This window comes from Chaetomium strumarium, assembly GCF_033439665.1.
Source record: "Chaetomium strumarium strain CBS 333.67 chromosome Unknown B0T15scaffold_1, whole genome shotgun sequence".
Taxonomy (NCBI): Eukaryota; Fungi; Ascomycota; class Sordariomycetes; order Sordariales; family Chaetomiaceae; genus Chaetomium; species Chaetomium strumarium.
Window position 1 is genome coordinate 680,502 of NW_026944429.1, and position 20,456 is coordinate 700,957.

General features: G+C 56.6%; 7 protein-coding genes across 7 annotated transcripts; 2 read left to right on the forward strand and 5 right to left on the reverse strand.

Moving 5' to 3' along the window:
* Positions 1-548: 548 nt before the first annotated feature.
* B0T15DRAFT_488243 (uncharacterized protein) lies at positions 549-1,835 on the reverse strand (the record flags this gene model as incomplete). The annotated part of the gene is made up of 2 exons (XM_062866490.1): positions 549-803; positions 984-1,835. The coding sequence occupies 2 exons, from the start codon at positions 1,833-1,835 to the stop codon at positions 549-551; spliced, it is 1,107 nt and encodes a 368-aa protein (XP_062725300.1).
* A 488-nt stretch (positions 1,836-2,323) lies between these two features.
* Positions 2,324-3,901, reverse strand: B0T15DRAFT_5142 (uncharacterized protein). Its single transcript, XM_062868101.1, has 2 exons — positions 2,830-3,901; positions 2,324-2,773 (listed from the first exon to the last, which is right to left on the reverse strand). Exons 1-2 carry the CDS (start codon positions 3,776-3,778, stop codon positions 2,574-2,576), a joined length of 1,149 nt encoding a protein of 382 aa, XP_062725301.1. The 5' UTR covers positions 3,779-3,901; the 3' UTR covers positions 2,324-2,573.
* Positions 3,902-4,654: 753 nt separating this feature from the next.
* Positions 4,655-6,625, forward strand: B0T15DRAFT_5178 (GWT1-domain-containing protein). The gene is made up of 2 exons (XM_062868333.1): positions 4,655-4,993; positions 5,054-6,625. The coding sequence occupies exons 1-2, from the start codon at positions 4,865-4,867 to the stop codon at positions 6,443-6,445; spliced, it is 1,521 nt and encodes a 506-aa protein (XP_062725302.1). The 5' UTR covers positions 4,655-4,864; the 3' UTR covers positions 6,446-6,625.
* Positions 6,626-9,326: 2,701 nt separating this feature from the next.
* Positions 9,327-13,318, forward strand: B0T15DRAFT_5205 (uncharacterized protein). The gene is made up of 3 exons (XM_062868506.1): positions 9,327-10,346; positions 10,406-10,999; positions 11,058-13,318. Exons 1-3 carry the CDS (start codon positions 9,438-9,440, stop codon positions 13,014-13,016), a joined length of 3,462 nt encoding a protein of 1,153 aa, XP_062725303.1. The 5' UTR covers positions 9,327-9,437; the 3' UTR covers positions 13,017-13,318.
* A 1,080-nt stretch (positions 13,319-14,398) lies between these two features.
* Positions 14,399-15,318, reverse strand: B0T15DRAFT_5226 (uncharacterized protein). The gene is made up of 2 exons (XM_062868640.1): positions 14,859-15,318; positions 14,399-14,783 (listed from the first exon to the last, which is right to left on the reverse strand). Exons 1-2 carry the CDS (start codon positions 15,114-15,116, stop codon positions 14,538-14,540), a joined length of 504 nt encoding a protein of 167 aa, XP_062725304.1. The 5' UTR covers positions 15,117-15,318; the 3' UTR covers positions 14,399-14,537.
* Positions 15,319-15,400: 82 nt separating this feature from the next.
* B0T15DRAFT_515716 (uncharacterized protein) lies at positions 15,401-16,704 on the reverse strand. The gene is made up of 4 exons (XM_062868216.1): positions 16,466-16,704; positions 16,367-16,390; positions 16,124-16,312; positions 15,401-16,042 (listed from the first exon to the last, which is right to left on the reverse strand). The coding sequence occupies exons 1-4, from the start codon at positions 16,530-16,532 to the stop codon at positions 15,660-15,662; spliced, it is 663 nt and encodes a 220-aa protein (XP_062725305.1). The 5' UTR covers positions 16,533-16,704; the 3' UTR covers positions 15,401-15,659.
* Positions 16,705-17,211: 507 nt separating this feature from the next.
* B0T15DRAFT_5310 (uncharacterized protein) lies at positions 17,212-19,056 on the reverse strand. Its single transcript, XM_062869212.1, has 3 exons — positions 18,878-19,056; positions 17,654-18,809; positions 17,212-17,597 (listed from the first exon to the last, which is right to left on the reverse strand). The coding sequence occupies exons 1-3, from the start codon at positions 18,962-18,964 to the stop codon at positions 17,434-17,436; spliced, it is 1,407 nt and encodes a 468-aa protein (XP_062725306.1). The 5' UTR covers positions 18,965-19,056; the 3' UTR covers positions 17,212-17,433.
* Between the last annotated feature and the right edge of the window lie 1,400 nt (positions 19,057-20,456).

Sequence of the window (20,456 nt, forward strand, 5' to 3'; positions counted from 1 at the left end):
CCACCATCTCTGGCAGGCGACCATCCCATGCTCAGCTGCCAGGTACTCCTATCCCCGATTCCTTGCTTGGGTGTCCTCACCTACCGCCTAGCATAGCCTGCCGGCCCTCCTCCTGCTGCGGCCCGTCCGCCCATCCAGAGGGCTTTGTGAGACGGCCGACCCTGGCTCAGCGCGGGATAATATGTGCCGGCAATACGGATGCTGTGCCGAGGTAACCGCGGGTGCAGATGTGCGGGGCCCCTTGCCCGGTTGTGATCTTGTGATGCTGTACATATCCGGTGTGGTGCTGTGACCGGCATCGCCCGCTCAGATACGGTTAGTCTCGCTTCCTGGTCGGTGAAGGAAGGGAGGCCAATAAGTGAGGCCTGCCGGAATCGCTTCGGCAGGGAGGGAAGAGCACGTGGCATCATCCTGCGAGATATATGCCGCACATAACGCCCATCTCTCCCACTCGCTCGGAATGAAGCCTGGAAGTGAGAGGGTGTCATCCGTATAAGGCGAGGTGGGACACCTACTTCCAGGTTCCTGTCGCTGGAACCCGACACTCCTCACCACTTTTCTCTCTCGACCTTGCCCAGCGAGTTCGTAGGCATCTTATTAGTGCTCTCACCCATGCTGCACAGCTCGGCCTCCAGCTCGGCCTGCAGCGCTCTCACAAACTCGACAATCTGCAACGCCGTCTCGAACGGCGTCACAGACGAGGTGTCCACCGTCAGGGCTCTAGTACTCATCGACGTCGCTAAGCCCTGGCCGTTTGTCCAGCCCACACCCATGCCCATCCCCATTCCGGGGCCGGTGCCGATCTCCGGCCCGGGCACGCTCATTACCCTCCCCGTTCTTCTCTCCCCCCCTTCTTCCCGTCCATCATGGCCATCTCCACAGCAATCACAGGGACAACTGACCCCCCGCTGATCACGATGACCATGACCACACCCAGAACCCCCAGCACCCCCAGAACGCTGTGGCACGGAACCCTCACTCACCCCCCTCCGATGCAGGTGCAGCCGCATCATCCGCGAGGCCCCCGACCCCGACGTCGTCCCGGCCGCCGAATCGGCCGCCAGCCCCCCCGCAGACCGGCCGCAGATGCGCTGTGCATGCGTCGCGGGCGAACAGGTCAGCGCGACGGGGACAAACAGCCTGCCGGCGCGCGACGCCGCCGCCTCGAAGGTGCGCAGCGTGGCGCGTCCGCCGGGCGTGTCGGGCGCACATGTCGGCAGCACGGCGATGCGGTAGCGGTTGGCCGGGTGCGAGAGCAGGCGGGTTAGGTTCTCGCTGCTGCAGGGGGTTGTCCACTCCGGCGTCGTCGTCGTCGTCGTCGAGATGATGGTGGCCTTTGTGGCGGTGGTGGTGTTGGTGGTGGTGGTGGTGGTGGTGGTAGTGAACAAGCTGGAGGAGGAGGAGCAGAGAGAGGTGGGACGGGAGGCGGACTGGTTTGTGGACGAAGGGGAGGAGGGCGATTGACACAAGGATGGGCTGGCGATGCTGTTGACACCGTAGTCCGTTTCGAAGGAGGAGTAGCGGGGATGTTCGGGGGTGAGGAGGAAGTGGGGATGCTGATCGTGCTGTTTCTGTGGCGACGCGTTCGTGCGAGGCGTGCTGCCACGGCGTCCTTCTTCGACGCTGTCCCAACCGACACTGCGGACGTCAATGAGCAGGGACTTGTCCCTGCCGAGCAGGAGCGTCAAACACTCGGATACCGTCCCCTTCCCGACGCCGTCCCAGCCGTTGACGTACACTACCGGCGCTGGTGGGGGAATGATCGGCCGGCAGAAAATGTTGTGTGTTGAGAACGAGGTGGCAAGAGCCGGACGGCGGGTTTGAGCTGGACTCATCGCGATATCTGGGGATTGCCGGGTGAGAACGAACTATAAGGCAAGACTACGGTTTGAATGTGAGAGCTGCGTTCAACGATATCATGCTTGGGTGATGCTCGATGAGAGTGATCATTTTGGGATGAAAAGGAGGACGCAGAGCCAGCACGCCAGATTTGCTGCTGGGTGCTGATATGGACGAGCTCTGGTGGTGTGGGCGGCTACTGTCGCCTCCCAGTCTAGGATGCCTGGGTGGTCTGGACTCGTCGGAGGTTGGCTTTGACTCAGCAAGGTGTTCGCACTGACCTCCAACTCTCTTAGCGGAGCCCGACCGAGTGGCCTGGATTTATGGAGACTCGTGGCGACTCGAGCTCAAGTAGCTTGTCCCCTGTACATGTACAGTACCTGTAGAATTGCACAGCGCATCCCGCCCTTCGATGTCGAACACTGCGGCGCGCTTTTCACAGTTGATCAGCTGCATATAAAGGTCGAAGATACCAGTCAGCGAAAATTCACACCTGGTGATGGACGGACAAACGGCAGACACGGGCTCTCACTGGGCATGTGATGTCGCGAAGACATGTTGCAAAACTGTGTAGGGCAAGAGCCCCCCGGCAAAAGCCCGCCATACTGTATACAGTACAAGATGAGGGGTCCATTAGTGACGAGTCAAAGCTCAGGTCATGTGGCTGATGACGACAGAGGAGAATAACAGTTAAAGGCGTGATGAGAACTCCCTGATGCTCCCCACTCCCGGTCTCATACTCTACCTCCCAGATACAGGATGTTTTGCTTCATGGCCTCGGTCGCCTCTCCCTGGCCGGTGTAGACATGTGCAACCGTTTGGACCCAGGCTTCGGGGTAGGGCAGCGGCAGATCGATGATATCGCCTGTCTTGATGTGCCCAGAGTAGAGAAATGCAGCCACGACGGGGAGAAAGGCACGTGCATACTTCAGGTCTGCATTCGGTTAGTCAATGGTTGCCACTGCAAAGACGGTGGAACGGGTTACACACGGATTGGCACTGTATTGGTGCTCTGAAGCGGCGACCTGCCAAGATGCAAGCCATGCTCAATGCTGGCCGCCATCGACGAGCGTCGCTGGCTAGCTGGGAGGGGGCTTTGGCCGTTGCGCTCAGCGGTAGGCCGTGCGGTTCTGGGTGTCACAGTTGACGGTTCCGGAATGGTAGCTCTCAGCTCATCCATGTCGAACGTTCGTCGTATGAGAAAAGGCTTTCGATCTAGCGCGCACGGCCGAACACGGGCGCGGATGGTAACCCGGCTGCTCCCCTCGGCCGGCTTGTCCTTCACTGCGACGGCCTCGTCTGCTGACGAGCTATCGCTAGGTCTTCTAAGAGCCACAGCCGCTACGAAGCAGTCGGCTACTCGGGCGTTGCCCAGGTAAACGCGGCCCCAATCCAGGAGCTCCTGCCGCAGCTGCTGGCTGTTCCGCCGCGCACTAAGGAACGACGAAGGCAAGGACTGCCGACGATCGGTGAGGGTACCGGCGGGTTTTGGTGGAGGGCGAGGCAGTCCGTCGGGCGTCCCTGAAAGCAGAATCGACCTTGCCTCAGCCACAAGCGTCTGCCTCCTGGCAAACTGCATGCGCCGGGGAGACCGTGGGGATGGGGCCGCCGGACGGGACTGGGGTAAGCTGGCCACCGATGCGCGACGAGCGCGCAGGATCTGCTCGGAAATAGGGGAGAGCGAGCGGATCGTGGTCAGAGACTCTTGAGATTCGCGCCGTCCTCGGTGGTCCAGCCGGTCTACCAAAGCCCGCTCATGTGCTCTCATAGATTGGTCGTAGCCAGGGGATGGCGGATACAACGGGCTGGGGACACTCGAGGAGGCCGAGTATAGCGGGCTTGTCGCCAAGTATGGCGAGGCTCGGGCATAGCCTGCATGTTGCTCGCGGCCGGTCCAGACTGGGCGCAACTCGGGCCGTGATCGCGTCTGTGTCTCCATCTTGCCTGGATGGGGGCGATGACGACTCAAGCTCCCGGCACAGGCTGTTCCTGGCTGCGCGTTGGTCTGACACTGTGCTCAGGGCGATACCGGTGGGTGTGCCGTATGTAGCGAAGTCCGGCATTCAAGGTGCCGAGGCCAGAGGCATGTCGAGTTGTCGACGGCGACAAGGGCGGCGGTGCAGACAGCCTGGCCATGCCTGCTTTTGTACTTGCTCTTTTCCAGCGCTGAAAGACTGCCCCAGCCCTCAAAGCAGGCTTGCTGGTGAGTCAGCCAGACGCAGCGACACGAGACAAAGCTTGTGCCGGCTCACGCTGCTGAGCGTGGACAAAGACACGCGTGCAGACAACACAGTCTTTAGGGGCACGGCATGTGAAATGCCATATTTCACGTTCCAGAGGGTCGTCAACCCTTCTGGAAGCCGCGCAGTCACCCGGCGCAATCCGGCTTGAGAACAAAGAGCGCGCGCAAGCATGCCACTGACAACACCGCCAGCAACATCCTGCTTTTCCGTGAGCCGAGGCTGAAAGTCCCTGAAGATGACAGGTAATAATAGCCAGTCAACTTGTTATTCGGCCGAGTTGTAGAAAACTTGGACCGTCGAAGCACAGCCATCGTCTTTAGGAGCGAAAGTCATCATGGTTAAGGACTGCCCGATGAGAGTGAGCCTGCCCAAAAGCGTGCCGCTCTCGGTGGCCGCACACAGTTTTGAGTTGTGGAATGTGACAGGGGAGTTATTTTCGCATGGGTCTCAGCCTGGATACAGCTTCGGAAGGCTCCGTTCATCATTGGCTGGATGCAATCGCACGCACAGTTGCATTTGCACCTTGACGGCTGCGGGCTGTCGCTAATAAACTGAACTTTAAAACATTATCGGGAAGTCGCAAGCTAGCATATGCGAAGGTTGGATCTCCACTATTACTTCTCACTTCGACAAACACATACCGCCGCAACCGACAAACGGGCTCTGGGATCCCCGTCCCAATTGCTGCTGGACCATCTGCTGAGGAGATGTTTTCCTGACATTGGATACTGAGCTCTTTCATCGCCCCATTTCCCCCTTTTCGCCGCTTTCCTTTCCCCACTATGGCCGAGACGGGTAGCAACACGGCTGCGTCGACGGCGCAGAGCTACAAGCAGCTAAAGGAGGACTTTGTGTCGAACCTCTCCGGCGGATCAGTGACCGAGATCGCGCATGTCTGCGCAGTGGCACCGGTATGGGATATCAGGCAAGCCGCAAAGCTATTGGTGCCATGTTGCTGATTCACAACTCAGGTCGTCGCCCTCCTGTGGTCCGTCCTTCAAGCTCGGCAGTCCTTCTTCAGGCCGTACACTTCCTTGGCCTTCATAGTCGACTTCCTCCTGAATGTAGGCGCCCTCCTGCTCTCTGTCACCCTTTACTCGAACGCGCCGCTGCTCCTCAACATCCTCCTCCTGACGGCTGCCGCCTTTGTTTACTTCGTCCCTCCGAATGTCCCGTCCGCGCGCAAGAAGCCCCAGCTCCCGCCCGATGTCCAGTCTAAGACACCGGCGGACCCGCCCAGCGCCCTGTCCACCAAGCCGTTTCTGACCAACTACCGCGGCAACATGATGGTCGTCACCTGCATATGCATCCTCGCCGTCGACTTCCGACTGTTCCCGCGCCGGTTCGCGAAGGTTGAGACCTGGGGCACGTCGCTGATGGACATGGGCGTCGGGTCGTTTGTCTTCTCAGCTGGCGTTGTCGCCTCCCGACCCGTGCTGAAGGAGCGCGCCGAGGGTAGGACCACACCCCTGAGCCACCGGTTGATGCGGGCGCTGCGCCACTCCTTGCCACTCCTGGCTCTCGGCCTTGTGAGACTTCTCAGTGTGAAGGGCCTGGATTATGCCGAGCATGTGACTGAGTATGGAGTGCATTGGAACTTCTTCTTCACGCTGGGTTTCTTGCCACCTTTCGTGGCGCTCTTCCAGTCGGCTCTGAAGGTAGTGCCCTCGTATGCCGGCCTTGCGCTCCTATTGGCCGTCTTGTACCAGGTCGTCTTGGAGAGCACGGACTTGAAGGCTTACATTCTCGCCGGGCCCCGGACCAACCTGTTGTCCATGAATAGGGAGGGTGTCTTCAGCTTCTGGGGATACCTCGCCATTTTCCTCGCCGGCCAGGACACAGGCATGTTTGTCCTGCCAAGGAGTCTCACTGCCCGCGGCGTGACCGGGACCATCACTAGGTCCAAGCGCAATACGCTTCTACTCACCTTGGTCGTGTGGTCGCTGGTCTGGATCACGCTCTACTTCTTCTGCACCGACTACACCTACGGTGCGGGGTTGACCGTGTCTCGGAGACTGGCCAATCTGCCGTACATGCTGTGGGTCGTGGCCTCTAATAGCACGCTTGTCTTAGCCTTCTGCCTGGTCGACACGCTCTTCTTCCCGGCGTTCTACAAGGCGCAGGACGCCAAAGCGGAGAAGGAAGCCTACAACACTGCGACGAGCCGAGTACTGAGAGCGTATAACCGCAACGGACTGGCCATCTTTCTGCTGGCTAACCTCCTGACCGGCTTGGTCAATATGACGGTGCGCACGCTAGATGTGAGCAGCATCACGACGATGGTGATATTGGTTGGGTATATGGGAGCCCTGACCGCCGCCGCTGTCACGTTGGACATGTACGATATCACCATTAGATTGTAGATAAAGGGTGACGAAGGTGAGATTTTGGTGTGACAGGTTCTGTCCAGAGCGGCCTGGCCTGGCAGCGGTATCTCTTGGGTTGGGTGTCGTCAGATCATGCCCATTTCTGAGCGTGCAGAAGAGTGAGACATGCTGGCCGTTTGCAGCGGGTGAGTGCAGCCACAGGTGATCGCTCTGCCTTCGTGCCTGGGTTTGGTTTTTTCTGGTCTTTCCATTCAAATTACTTGTGGTGGAACAGACTACATACCTGCTCCCTGATACTAGTAGTACCTAAGGTACCTACCTTAGACAAAGGACATGGCATCTCAGCTATCAGATAGTCAGAGCTTGCAAGGCCGCGGACACAGGTGACAGGCAAAATGCTGGCTGACAGGACGATGTGTACAGGTACTAGGTCGATAGCTGAGTTTCAATTTGAGAATCTCATTTATTTGCCGTCAATGCAGGCACAGCGGGCAGCGGAGACCAGTATGCTGCGTGCTGCAAGGGGAAATACTTACCTAAGGTAGGTACGAAGTAATAAGAAGACTTGCTCCTTGCAGCGCTGTTCGGTCAGCCCAGTTCTTGGGCTTCGCCGCCTGAGCGTGTGACAGAGGACGGCTTGTTTTCTGGAATTTCGTGGGGACGGGATTGATGGACAGGGCAGGGCTGTTTCTTTCAGCCGGGATCCTGTTGTCAGATCAGCCGCAATTCCGAGAGTTAGTTACTGTACGATACGATGCTGCTTGTCCTGTTGCGGTTGCATTTGCGGTTTTGGAGGGGCACGTGGGGTACTGTCAGCTTGGAGGTCGCATGCGGACCCTTGCATCTCGATGTGCACCTCATCTCCGATGTCAATGCCTTCTCAAGCTTTCTCTCGGAGACGCCGTCGTATATATCAATGGGGAAAAAGCAGTGTGGTTTCTCTCCGTGTTACCTTATCATTCCATTTGTTTCATGCGGACCTTGGGGATACCTGTGAAGGTTGGGCCGGCGGATTTGGCTGTCGGTGATGTCCCGGGGTTGGTGGACCAACCGAAACGAACCCTTAACCTTTGTCGACTAAGGTACAGATTAACTATTGTGCCTTTTACCTTACCTACCTGACCTAGGTAGGCACCTGGGTACGCAGCCATGCTCTTGTTGCAACCGACCCGAGCGAGAAACAACGCTGGTGTCCTAAGAAGAGCAACATCCTGTCTTGCGCAGATCGAGGTAGAGTGTGCTTGGATTCGCCTCTACTTTTTCAAGACGGGTTTGATATCCATCTCCATCGGAAGCCAGGAGGCTGCCGATGGTTGGAAACAAAAGACCCACCGCATTGAAATGGACGCCCCTGAACCCTGCTTCACTGGTGCTTGGCGCCAGGTACGGGCCACTAACTGTTTGAAGTCAAGACACAGTGTTCGCTGACGGTATGTTCAACACGGTGCCGCTGATCTGCGAAACATAGGTACAATACGTTGTACCCCGCTTGACTTGGAAGGGTTGAAACTTTCAGAACTGCAAACATGGATGGGACGGCGAGTCCGGTTGTCATGACTCCATAATCCGTAACTGCTGAAGATGCAAATGTTACCTACGGATATCGAGCAACTTGACTCTCATGGCTGGGACCTACTGGTTTTAGTATTGAATATAATGCAGCTGTGGTTAAGATCATGCTGGACCACGGCTCCACGAGACCTGTTGACCCTCGGCTGAATTGTTCTGTCCACTAACATTCATTAAGTTAACTTCATCTGTACGGACTCGCATCTGTAATGTAAGGAAAGACATGTGGGGCGGATCCGTAATGTATTGTACATGGAGACACAGTACGGTTAAGACGGCTGCCTTAGGTAACGCGTTGGCGATGATTGCTCAAGAACGATGCTGGGCTCGGAAGATGATATAATACGCCCTAAGCAAGACAGTGTAAGACACTCATTCACCGTATTGTTACTGGAGAGCTTGGCCAGCAGCTGGATGGCTTGATGCTGGGTAATCGATGTCTCAGCGGGCGAGCTGACAGCAGCCGGCGCACCTCAGGATGGCCAGCTCTATCATGTATGTACATCCATAATAATAAGATAACTGGCGGGGTCGAACCAGAGATACCGTTCGCGTTGCTCCGTAACGGGACGCTCATGGTGGGCTTGACTGGTAGGAGTTAACTGAAACCCACAATATAATTTCACTGCATGTAACGAGATACACTAGCTCCATAAGGTACGACCTGGCCGAACACATCCATGATGGATGACGGAGGTTGCCTGCACGCCGAGTTGCGGGCGGGAGGAAAGGAGCTGGGAGGACCCGGCCCAGCCCTGAAAGCTTGGAGCGGCACGGCGCAGGAGCGCCAACATCCCAAGTCGTTCGACAACAAAACCCAAGCAACACCCGAGGTACAGTACAGTGTACCAAGCCTTACCCATTGGCCCTCCATTCTCAACTCTCAAACATCCTTTCACCTCACCGCCCTCTCCCTTGATACCCTCTCCACCGTCTGGCGACGGGAGAGCGATCCGCAGGGCAGCAACCTCACACCGTTTCCTCCTCCGTGTGCCGAGTCCACCCCTTGGCTGCGTAAGGCGCATTGTTCTTGCGGCTGCGGCGCAAGTAAACAAGGTTCCGCGACCAGGCCAAGCAGCGTCACGTCGCGCCGTGGATCAGCTCTCAACCATTTCTGTGAAATTACGCCAGACCACAGGCGGTCAATCAGGACGCGAGAATTCTGAGCACCAAATCGCAGCGCACAATGAGAGTCGAATTGACGCATTGATACCTCGAGAGGCCGACGCGATCTGAGCTTTACGCAAATAACGAACTGTAAAGTCTGTGTTTCGAAACCAGGAGGCATTGTGCTCCCAATTCATCTGGGACCGGCCTGAGCTTTCTTCCTCTTTGGCTTCCAATTGGACTCGCCCGCTTCGTTTATCGCCCGCCTGGGAGCCGGGTCGAAACCATCCAGCGCTCTGCTGCACCCGGCCTTGCTCACATTGTCTTTCCGCGCGTCTGCGGAGACAAAAAAATGTCTAGTGCTCTCCAAACAGCTCCACATCAGCCGACGTCAGTTCCTGGTCTACACACGCCGCCCCTGACTGCCCCTTCGCAGTTCAATCGACAACAGTCGTCGACCCATCCATCTCCGACACAGGAGGCTCACGGCTATCATGCAAATCAGCAATCGTCGGGAGCATCACCAGCATCTTTGTCGCGACATCCCTCCCGCAATCCCAACCTGCCAATGAACTCCCGCGCCGCCATTGCTTCCCCAGTTCCTATGCCCGTGGCTTCGCCGATAGCTTCTCATAACCAGCATCACGCAAACGCGGATCGAAGACAGAATATGCCTGCCATCGTTCCGCCGCGGACGTCAAGCTCCCGGCGCGCGCAACCGACCGAGCGGGCCACCGACTCACCCCGCCGAACCCAGGGTGATTACAGCCGCGATACGAATGGGAGGGTAGACCCAGCCGACTACAGCTCGCGTAGCCGACGAGCGAACGACCAATTCCACGACGAACATGCGTCGACCGGTGCTAGCAATGGTCGCGTAAACTCATCAACGACCGTGCCGGTCCGCTCACCGCCTCCCGCCTCACAATCGGCAAATGGTCCGTCAAGGGAAGCCAGCGAAATCTTGAACAGCATATTGATCTCTCAACCCGAGGTTGACATCGAGCGGGAAAAGGAGCGCCTCGCTCTGGCTCAACCACACCAAGCAGCGGGCCTGCAAGAGGATGACGAGGCCGCGCCGCCCCCGGTAGTTGCAATGTCAGACAACGCAGATGAAGCCCGTCGCGGCGGACGGAGCCGGCATGATCATTCGAGACGAGAGAAGCAGACCAAGTTTGGCGAGTACATCTTGGGCAACACGATCGGCGAAGGCGAGTTCGGGAAAGTCAAACTCGGCTGGAAGCAAGATGGTGGTGTGCAGGTATGCCAACCTTGCGTGACGCCAGTACTCTTGCCCTACTAACTAAGCTGTTGCCCTAGGTCGCGATCAAGCTCATCAAGAAAGACCAGCTGGGTGGAAATCCTTCTCGCATGGCCAAAATTATGCGCGAAGTGGCCATCTTGAAACAATTAACTCATCCTAACATTGTCAGGCTGCACAAGATGGAGGAGTCAGAGAGGCATTTCGGCATTGTGCTCGAATACGCTTCCGGAGGCGAGCTATTCGACTACATTCTGAACCATCGATATCTGAAGGACAATGCTGCTAGGCGGTTGTTCGCCCAGCTGGTGTCCGGCGTGGGCTATTTGCACAAAAAGGGCATCGTGCACCGCGATCTGAAACTGGAAAACCTACTGCTTGACCGCAACCGCAACATCATCATTACGGACTTCGGGTTCGCTAACACCTTCGATCCGTCCGAGGAGCTGACAGAAGAAGAGGAGCTGAACCTGACTGACCGAGAATTTGTGAAGCGCTTGGGGCTGGACAAGGTCAAGCCAAATGGCTCAAGAAAAGGGGACCTAATGCAAACTAGCTGCGGCAGTCCTTGCTACGCAGCACCGGAACTCGTGGTTAGTGACTCGCTGTACACCGGAAGAAAGGTAGATGTTTGGAGCTGCGGAGTTATTCTGGTATGTTAAGTACGACCTGCACTTTCGGTCGATCTCGCTAATCGCGCCCTCTTTCTAGTACGCGATGCTGGCTGGATATCTACCATTCGATGACGACCCCGCAAACCCTGAAGGAGACAACATCAATCTCCTCTACAAGTACATCGTCAACACGCCGCTCACCTTTCCGGAATATGTCACCCCCCATGCGCGAGACTTGCTACGGAGGATCCTGGTACCGAACCCTCGCAAAAGAGCCGACCTGTTTGAAGTTGCCCGTCATAGCTGGCTCAGCGAGTATGCCCATGTCGTGGAGTTCATCACTTCGAGCACCACGAGTCCCAAAGACATACAGAACACCACGGTACCCGCAGAAGATGAGGATATCCCGGTCCTCGCGCGGAGTGCGTCAGTACGCGAGTCGACGAAAAAGACTACGGTCTCACCGCCGATTGGCGGTCTGGTCAGCAAGCAGGGCACCGTCGACACCGATGCCGAGGCCTCGCATGCCAAACAGCAGAGAGACAATAAGCGCCGTACGGTGCAGGTGGAATACGTCGCGCCAAATACAACCACACAACGTGGTGAACCTTCGGGTACGCAGGCGTCCAGCAGCCGTACTCGCGCCCGCTCAGACAATCAGGGTGCTGTCGAAGTTACGGAAGCTGCCTCAGTATCGTCACCTAACGATAAACCGTTACCAAGAGACCCTCCGGCTGTCGATGACGCCTACGGCAAGACACCGGTTGCCTCGAGGAGGCCGCCAAGTGCTCATCGCAATGCTGGCACATCCAGCGCCGCCGTACGCGGTGGGCGCGAAGCTCCATTTATGTCAACTGCGCCAAGCACGTCTGGCGCCAGACCACCAACTGGCGGCTCCATGCAGTCTACTGGCTCTAGAGGCCCGGGCGCGGGCCAAAGGTCTTCGTACAGCCAGCCAGTACCTCCTGAGGTAGCTGATACTAATGCACAAGGGAGGATCGAACAACCCTCCAGGGGAGGCAGCAGTTACGGAATCCCTACGTCAGCTTCTCAAGGCCAGAACGAGTATGGCCGTCCCAGCATTAGTGTGCCGCCAAAATTCGCGAGACTGTCCGGGTTTGCCCACGACTCCCCTACCGCCGGCACCAGCGGCACCCAAAGTCCTGAGATCAAGGGCCACAAACGATCCAGCACAATGGGTGAAATCAGTGGTAAACTCTTCGGTCGGAGCGGGTCGTTGTTCGGCGGCGGTAAGAGCCGAAAGCGGGCGGAGCAGCAACCGGCTGGGGAGAAGGGCAAGAAATACCCTCCAGTGAGCATGAACAATTCTCTGTCGGGAGCCGATGAAGGTCGGCCGTCCATGGATTCGAAGCGCTCACGGAGATCTTTCTCAATCGGTCTCGGCAAGAAGACGTCAGGCAGCATCACGGGTTCACAGAAGTCGCAAGAAAAGCAAGGAAGACGGTTCTCCTTCATCCCGGCATCCTTCTCCCTCAAGGCAATTGGCATCGGCAAGGACGACAACACACCGCAGCTTGACTCGCAGCAAGATTTGCCAATCCAGGAGCCTCCTGACCAGTATGATGAGCGCTACGCCGACCCGAACATCGGCCGGGAACAGCATGTGGACGCAACAACCTTGGATGGCATGTACGAACAGCTGCGCGGCCCTAGGGTGTCGCTGGATCCATACGGGAGCCATCAACAGTACTCTTCTAACGGGTATGGGCACCCTTCAGCAAGTCAGGGCTACATGGCCCCAACGATGTTAAGTGGTGGGTCGGATCCCTCGGTAGACAACGTACGCCGCCCTGCAGGTTCCGCGCCTCAGCTTCAACAAATGCCGCAACAAGACGCAGGCTACGATGGCCGCAGGGCCGCTGGCGGCACCAAGTCCGGCCGTGGCGTTCTACAAAAGAACAAGCGGTTCGTCGACGCCTGGGACACAGACTCGTATTCGCGCGGTCATGACCATTCAGGAAGCAGTGGCCCAGCAAGGAAGGTGATGGACTTCTTCAGGAGACGAGCGAAAGCCAGGGCCGGTGAGAGTGGCTGAGCATCTCGGTAAGAGGTGATTCCGTGGCCGATTCGCTCGTCAATGGTCGCGACACTATACATATACCCCTCTATATCTGCAGCTAGTACACACCACATTGGTCATGGCTGGGTGAGCTTTTGGCGGGCGGAATGGGCCGGAGTTTGGGCGCCGGGGTCTCTGGAAACACTCAAAATCATTACGACCCAAGGAATCGTCGACCATTCACAACAGTGGAAGGGCTGACAGGTTCCTTTGTCACTATCATCTCTCCTTCGCTGGGAAACTTGAAGAACGGAAGATACGTTGCTCTTTAACAACCTGTTATACGTCAATATATGCTCTTGTAATACAACTGCGGACACATATCAGCAAGGTATACATTTGTTGGCGTCAGATCAAAGCAGCGAGACTCGAGGTATTGCTTTCTTGTTCTTTGTTGTCTATGTACACAACATACCACGTGCTTGACGAACATTTCTCCCTTTGGCGCCGCTTTCATTTGCTTGCGAACTGCATCTCACTATGATGCCTGTATATCTATATATGAGGGGGCCGCCGGTCGAAGCTGGACCAAGCAGCAAGCGGAACGCTCGTCTCGGAGGATGGGCCCATCTATCCCAGCATGAGGGAAATGGTTGCCCGGCGGGCGGCTCGAGTTGCCCTTTTCTCAGCTGCTTTCCTCTTTGAGGCTATCTCATTGGACGATGCAGCACATTTTTCACGGGGGAATGTAGTTGCGGGATTCCTTTATGTTAGTATCTTCATCACCATCTTTCTGAATGTTGATGACCTGGGTACCGGCCCGCTAGGTAGCAAGGGTCATCAAGGGAGGGACAGCCCTTCGGGAGAGGAGTACTCCGTATGTGCCGTATGTTCTATCAGAGCATTTTGTAAAGAGATATACTTAGTCTGTAATACTATTGACTTGATATTCGAGGTACATCAATGCGGATCCTCATCCCTTATACCGAGTTTGCTTGGTTTCTGTGCGTTAGGCGACCAGGAGAATGTCGTTAGCCGACATCTTTTACATCTGCGAAGCTGAAATGCCTGTGTTCCGGTTGATAGCGCCGGTGCTAAACTCGGAGAGAGCTCCCGGGGCCTGTGTCTGATGTAGCAAAGGCCAGAGAACTGCACAGGATAATCTTGAATGGGGCCCTTCAGTTGTCCTGCTGCCTCCGCTTTGAAGCTCATTATGTCTACTTGAGACTGAGTGTACTGCACATGTACCAGATCTATCAACCTGTTCTCCTCGTCTAGCACCAGTGACCCCAACTGAGATATGTCAGAAGGCTGCAATCTGCTCATGTCTCGAGAGACCGGTTAGCTGGGGGCGCCTCAGGCTCTTGACGCGTTGCGCAACTCACACTCAAACTGGTAATGGCAAGACGCCGACGTGTCTTTTCCCTTCTTCTTGACGACACATCGGCAAATTCTTATGTGATAAGAGGCCGCCGTTTACCTCCCCATCCAGTCACGCCTAGCCTCGCCAGGTAGAGAGCTTCTAAATGGTCTCCTTTAGCATTCCCCTCGACAGCTTCACAAGACGTCCTCCTTAGAGACGTCCGGACTCCGGCTGCGACTCCTGCCACTGCGCGCCCCGCGATTCGATCCCCTAGCCGCGCCGGACGCTGCGCCACCCTGTCGTGGATTTGCCTTGCCAGGCGGGGGCCGCACGAACGCAAAGTCTACCTTGACAGTCTGGTCCAGGAGCTCAGTGCCGTTGGCGCCGTCGATTGCGGCGCGCGCCTCTTCCAGCGTGGTGTACTCGATCAACGCGTAGCCCTGTTCGCCGATGCGAGCATCGCCACATCAGCGACTAAGAAAGATGTAAGAAAGGAGATCAGATGAGTCGCCTACCTTGACGTACCCCGTCCTCCGATCTAGATTCAGGTGTACATTCCGGATTTCGCCAAACTCGCCGAACTTATCGTGGATTGCCTCTTCGTCCGCCTCCTCGTGCACGTTTGTCACCATGACAATCCAGCCTTCGATGGACCGCACGGCGGTCGCCTTGGTCTGTGTCTGCATGGCGGCTAGCTTGGCCGAACTGGTGTCATTGCCGGAACCCTGCTGCGGCGACACGGGCTCGTCGACTTCCATCTCGTCTGAGGCCATCTTGTTTTGTGTGCTGATTGCGAACGGGTAATGTGGGTTTTTGAGATCTTGTGTGTTTTTCCAAGACCGGTGAAGCAATGCGGCAGAGGTTGGGCAGCGGCGCGAGTGGTTTTGTATGCAGGCTGGGGCAAGAAAGGACGTGGTTGAATGAACCGGAGGTTGCGAAGTGGGATGCAGTGGGATGCGGACGGAGGTGGGGCCTCATGAACTCCATCTTGACCCTAACCCTGAATATCTGAGCTGCTAATATAAGCGACGGCATCGCACTTGACACTTTCACTCACTTCAGTAACAGTTTACCATTGTCATCGTCTCAACTTCGTATGAGAGCTCAGTACTGAGAAATGTTCAGCACCAAGAATGAGGCATTGGAATCCGGCTATAATTGTTGATGGAGATCATCATGAGGGAACTCCCGCCAGGGGTTCCTCTAATCTTGATAACCAACCGCACTGCTTGAATCGATCGATCTCCAGGGGGTGACTTAGGAGTAACTGAGCGCTCCCACCTCATCTAGGCAAAAGAAGAGACACTTTTCCCGCTTCACATAAACTTGCTCGCCAGCGACAGCAACCCGCCAGCGCCAGCGCTCCCGCCGGCCTGGCTACCGTGACTCTTCAGGTACATCTTCAACGCCATCTCGCCCGCCTTCATCACCACGCTCTGCTTGTCCGCCTCGGGTGCGACCTTACCCTGTGACGCCTGCGCGTCAAACAGCTTGGCCGCCTGTGCCATGGCCAGCCCGACAAAGGCGCTCTGGCTCTGGCTGCCCTGGGCCGACGACGCGCCCGTCTCACCTGAGGTAAACAGCTTGAGCGCCTGCATGGCGGCGGCGCTGCCGAGCGACGACGAGGAGGCCTGCTGCTCGTGGGCCGCGGGCTCCGAGCCGCCGAGGCCGAAGAACTTGCGGTGGGATTGTACTGCGTCTGGATGCGGGGGCAAATGTGTTGCGCGTGAGCCAAGGTACGGGGGATGATGAAGGGTAGCAGGAGGAATGCAGAACGTACCCTCTTCGTCGAGATCGTCGTCGGCGATCTGCGACGGCGGCTTGTTTTGGAGCAGCTTGCCGAGAACGTCAGAGAAGAAGCCCTCGTCGTCGTCGGCGTCCTTGGCTGCGACCGAGGCAGCTCCGCGGAGGTCGGCGTCGGCGTGCTGCGGGTAGCCACCACCGGCCGGGTAGGCGCCGCCGTGGGTTACTGTGGAGGTGTGAGACCACGCCATGGGAGCAGGAACAGGGAGAGTTGACCTACGGTTGCCGCCTCCTTGGTGCAGCCCTGCGTGGTAGAGTGACAGCTCGTTAGACATCTCCTGTTCGGTGCTGAAGACGCGAGGAGTCTAGGATCACTCACCTTCCTGGCGACGCTCATCATCGTCACCAAACACCTTGTCGACGGCCTTTCCGATCAGCTTGTCCATGTTGGCTTGGGGATATTCAGAGGGGAAACTTTTGTGTGTTACGCGTAGGATTCAGGCCGGGGGGGCTTGGAAAGTGACTGTAATATGCCAGAGAAACCGAGAACTCGCTGTCTCCTTTCGCGATACTACACTTTATTGCAGGATGGATGAGAATCGCAGCTGAGGATTGAGGTGTTGTGGGGTAGAGAGGGGCAAAGGGAGGGTTCAGCTTGGGTGGGGGCGGGGGAGCTCTCCCTTACACGCTACCTAGGCTCGAGCTAGGGTATCGAGCTCCTGTCCTACCTACCTAGTATCCTGCACACGTAAGGCTGCCTTTCAAACTCGCCGTCATCCAATGAATGGTGATATGAGGCTGGCTCAGGTATAGCAGGGAGGTTGTCCCGGGCTGAAGGACAGCAAGCAAGGGCTATTATCCGTATTCTACTGACTGTGTGATGGGCGTCTCTGGGCCATGGCATCTGTTACCCCTCATCGCACTATTTTCCACGCATTCTGAATAATAAGTACTGTACCTAGCTAGCATGAGTTGTTGAAGGGGATAAGTTTCGTGTGAAAGCATGGCTCAGGTAACTATACACAGTACCTAGGTACTTCCCGAGTCTTGAGAGATACATCCTTGTATCCTGCGCCCATTAATATATCAGTAAGTCCCGTTGACGCTCCATGCTAAGGCCGTAATCCGATGCTCCATGCCCGCTGTTTTGAGTAGGGGTACACGGTATCCTGCATCTTTTGTAATATCTGACAGCATCCACCCACCCCGTATGCATGAAAGGCGAGGACCAGCTTCGGAAAGTACAGTGCCATGAAATCCAACCAGCATGACTGGGGCGCTTAGAACCGATGGCCGTACGAGAGCCCAGGATGCGACAAAAGTGCTCTTCCGGTAGGTGCCATACCGCTAACCGACAGTCGCACTCCCGTGCGGAGTATTTTCTGAGTTGGTAGTGCCGCCGGAATGGGTGCTCTTCAAGTTCTTCTTCTCCTTCTTCGCCCATCGAAGCCCACAAGCATTGCAAAGCGTCTTTGGCCCGTCCGGCCCTTTCCGCCACTCTGGAGACTCCGCTATTCCTAAGCAGCAACTTAGCGTTTGTCAATTCCCGAATCCATCAATGGCTTACCGCAGGTTTTGCACAAGTGTTCCTCCGCCGTCTTAACCTTCTTCTTCTTCTCCCCCATGCGCTGGTCCCTGTCCACCGTAATAGCGATGCCGACGTCTCCCGTGATCAGCGCTGGGCTGGGGTTGCCTGTAGTGATGCCCTGGCTTCGCTCTCCTTCTTGGTAGCGAAGACCGGTGAGCATCTCGATGGTGTCTGCGTGAGTGGCGCCTACGGAGGGGTGCCTGATCCCTGCGGTGCTCTCCGACGTCCCGCTATCCAGCGACAGACGCCTCTCCTGCGGCGCCCCAGGGGTATGGGAGAAGGCGAGTGGCGTTGGTCCCAGGCGTAAGCCGCCGCTCTCGGCCGGCGTGGCCTCCTGGCTCCATTGCCAGGCCCTGTCCGACTCCTCGGCCTCGTCTTGTTCCTCCCGCTGCAGTTCTGCAATCCGCCGCTTGAGCCGCTCGTTCTCTATCTTGTGTTCTAGGAATGAATCCAGAAGCGCTGCGTTTCTGGTGGGGTATGGCCTGGCCATCATGAAAACGGCATGGCAAAGGGGAGTCTGGTTGTCCGGGCTAGGGGCGAACTTGTTGGCGGCGACGTGACCATGGCCAACGGCTTCGAAGACGCAATAGGTCCCACTCTTCTTTCTGAACCTGTAAAATACCCGCAACTGCGTACCGTGGGCGATCGCCTCATTAAGCTGTGCGGTGAAGGTGCCCACATCGTCTTGGTGCAACAGCTCGTGCATGACCTTACCGAGGAGCTCGGACGGGTCATAGCCGGTGAGGCGCTTAGCACTGCGGGAAACATGCTTGATCCTCCCTTTGTCATCCAGGATTTGCAACAGGTCCGGAAGTTCTTCCACGACCTTTGCCGGCCAATTGCGCCGTTTGGTGAATTCGGTGACAGTGCTCACGCTGCTCGGGTTGTCAGAACCAAGGCTATCCTGGGGCGCGTGGAACGCGTCAAGTCCACTGCCTGCTCGATCGCCCCTAGGGAACAACGGCTGTTGGGTGCTCCCCATCAGGGCCGTCGATGAGGGTTGAACCGCAGCTGTGACAAAAGGTGGCGGCAACCGGCTGCTGAAGTCAAAGCCCGTAGACATGGTGCCGTCAACGGAGAGGAGAAACGGATCGAGATAAAATAGTGACCCTGCGTCGCTTGGATTCGTATTAGACTGCGCGGCGCAACGCCAGGAGGTCAGCGGGTCAGGATGCTGCTCCTCGAGAGAATGGCACAGCGGACCTGCAGCGTTCGTGTCATGCCAGGGGCCAGGCTCGCCGGCGCCCCATAGTTCAGGAAGCCAGCTGGCGACGGAGGCCTGTGGGACATGAATAATAACAGGAATTGAATGTAGTGGACTACTACTAGCTTGGTAGGCGCCAAGATGGGGACAACTTCAAAAGCAACTGGAGATCGCAGAGGGCAAACCAACAAGTGCTTTCTCTACAGATACTAAGATGGGTGGCAATTTGGATTGCCGGGATAATGAGAAAGACGGAAAGAGGGAGCTCTCATCAGGCCAGGAGACGTTGGGGGAGCTCCACGTCAGGTGTGTGGGCGGAAGAAATCCTCCTGCCCGACCTGTCACCTCGCACGAGGAGAGCAAGCGCGCGTACTTCCGAGACGGACGTTCTAGGCTGGTCTGCTGTCGAGGAGACGGCGATCACAGGCTCGCAGCAGGCCAACCTGGAAGCGGGGGGCGGGGCTCTCCGAAGAAATGAGAGAGCAGGATGGGATTCCTTGGAAATACGCATGGGAATCTCAAGCCCCACTGGCGAGAAATCGCTACCCGGACCGTCGGCTGTGGCGTAACCAAGGCACAGGCTACCTACACAGTACCTCTAGCTGTTTGCCGCTTGTGGCACCTATCGTTGTCCGCCGGAGAGGCGACTTCGGACGAGTGTGCACATGGTATGTCGAGCGTGATGCAGCACTGATTGCTCAGTTGATGAAACAAAAGAGGCGATTAGCAGCTCCGATTGTCCAAGGCTTATAGCGTTTTCGTTTTATTTGTTCGAAGTTCCGAATTGCATGTGCCAAAATCATTCCCAATTTCCCACTTATCCGCTTAGGTAAGGCACTTTAAGTTGTGCGAACGGATCCGCAAGGTAAGGTAATTGTACCAACTGGCTACAATAGGAGTAGTGACCTCATCTATGCCAAGCCAACGGTGCGTTCGGGGGTCGGATATTGGAACGTCAGATCGAAACCCTCCAAGGCGAGCTCACTCCCATGACTGTGGTACAGAGCATGGTTTGTTTTTCTAGATAAGTGGTAGCGCTAATAGACCTCTCCGAGAATCCTTCACATTTAGCGTGAGAACAAGCCATCGTTCACGCATCGATGCTGTCAACAAGAAGACACCCGTGACACCAGAGATAGATGTACCATACTATGTAAATGCGAGACTCGGTGATGCCCCCGCTTCCTCTGGGGAGCCGATAAAAGGCTAGGTGGACACGAAGCCTGGGAGGTAAACCGAAGGTTAAGGCAATCAGGTCAACCAATAGCATCAAATCTATGAAGGACTGAGAATATTAAAATGAAAGAGAAGAGGAGGGAGGAAGAGAAAGAAAAGAAAGGAATGAGATGAGGTTCTGTAATCATGGATTTTTGTTCCGTCCTTGACGAAGCTCGGTCAGCGTACGGCTTTCTGGCCAGACGGAGCCCGGGCCGTGCCGCTTGCTCGCCGGAGCCGATCTAAACCCCTTGTTGGCAGCCCTTGCTGTGCAAAATGGGAGTTGACGTGGGTTCGGGATATATCTCTCTGCCTATTCGAGCAACTGTAAGCCTAAGTGCTCCGCAAAGCGTAGGTCAGAGG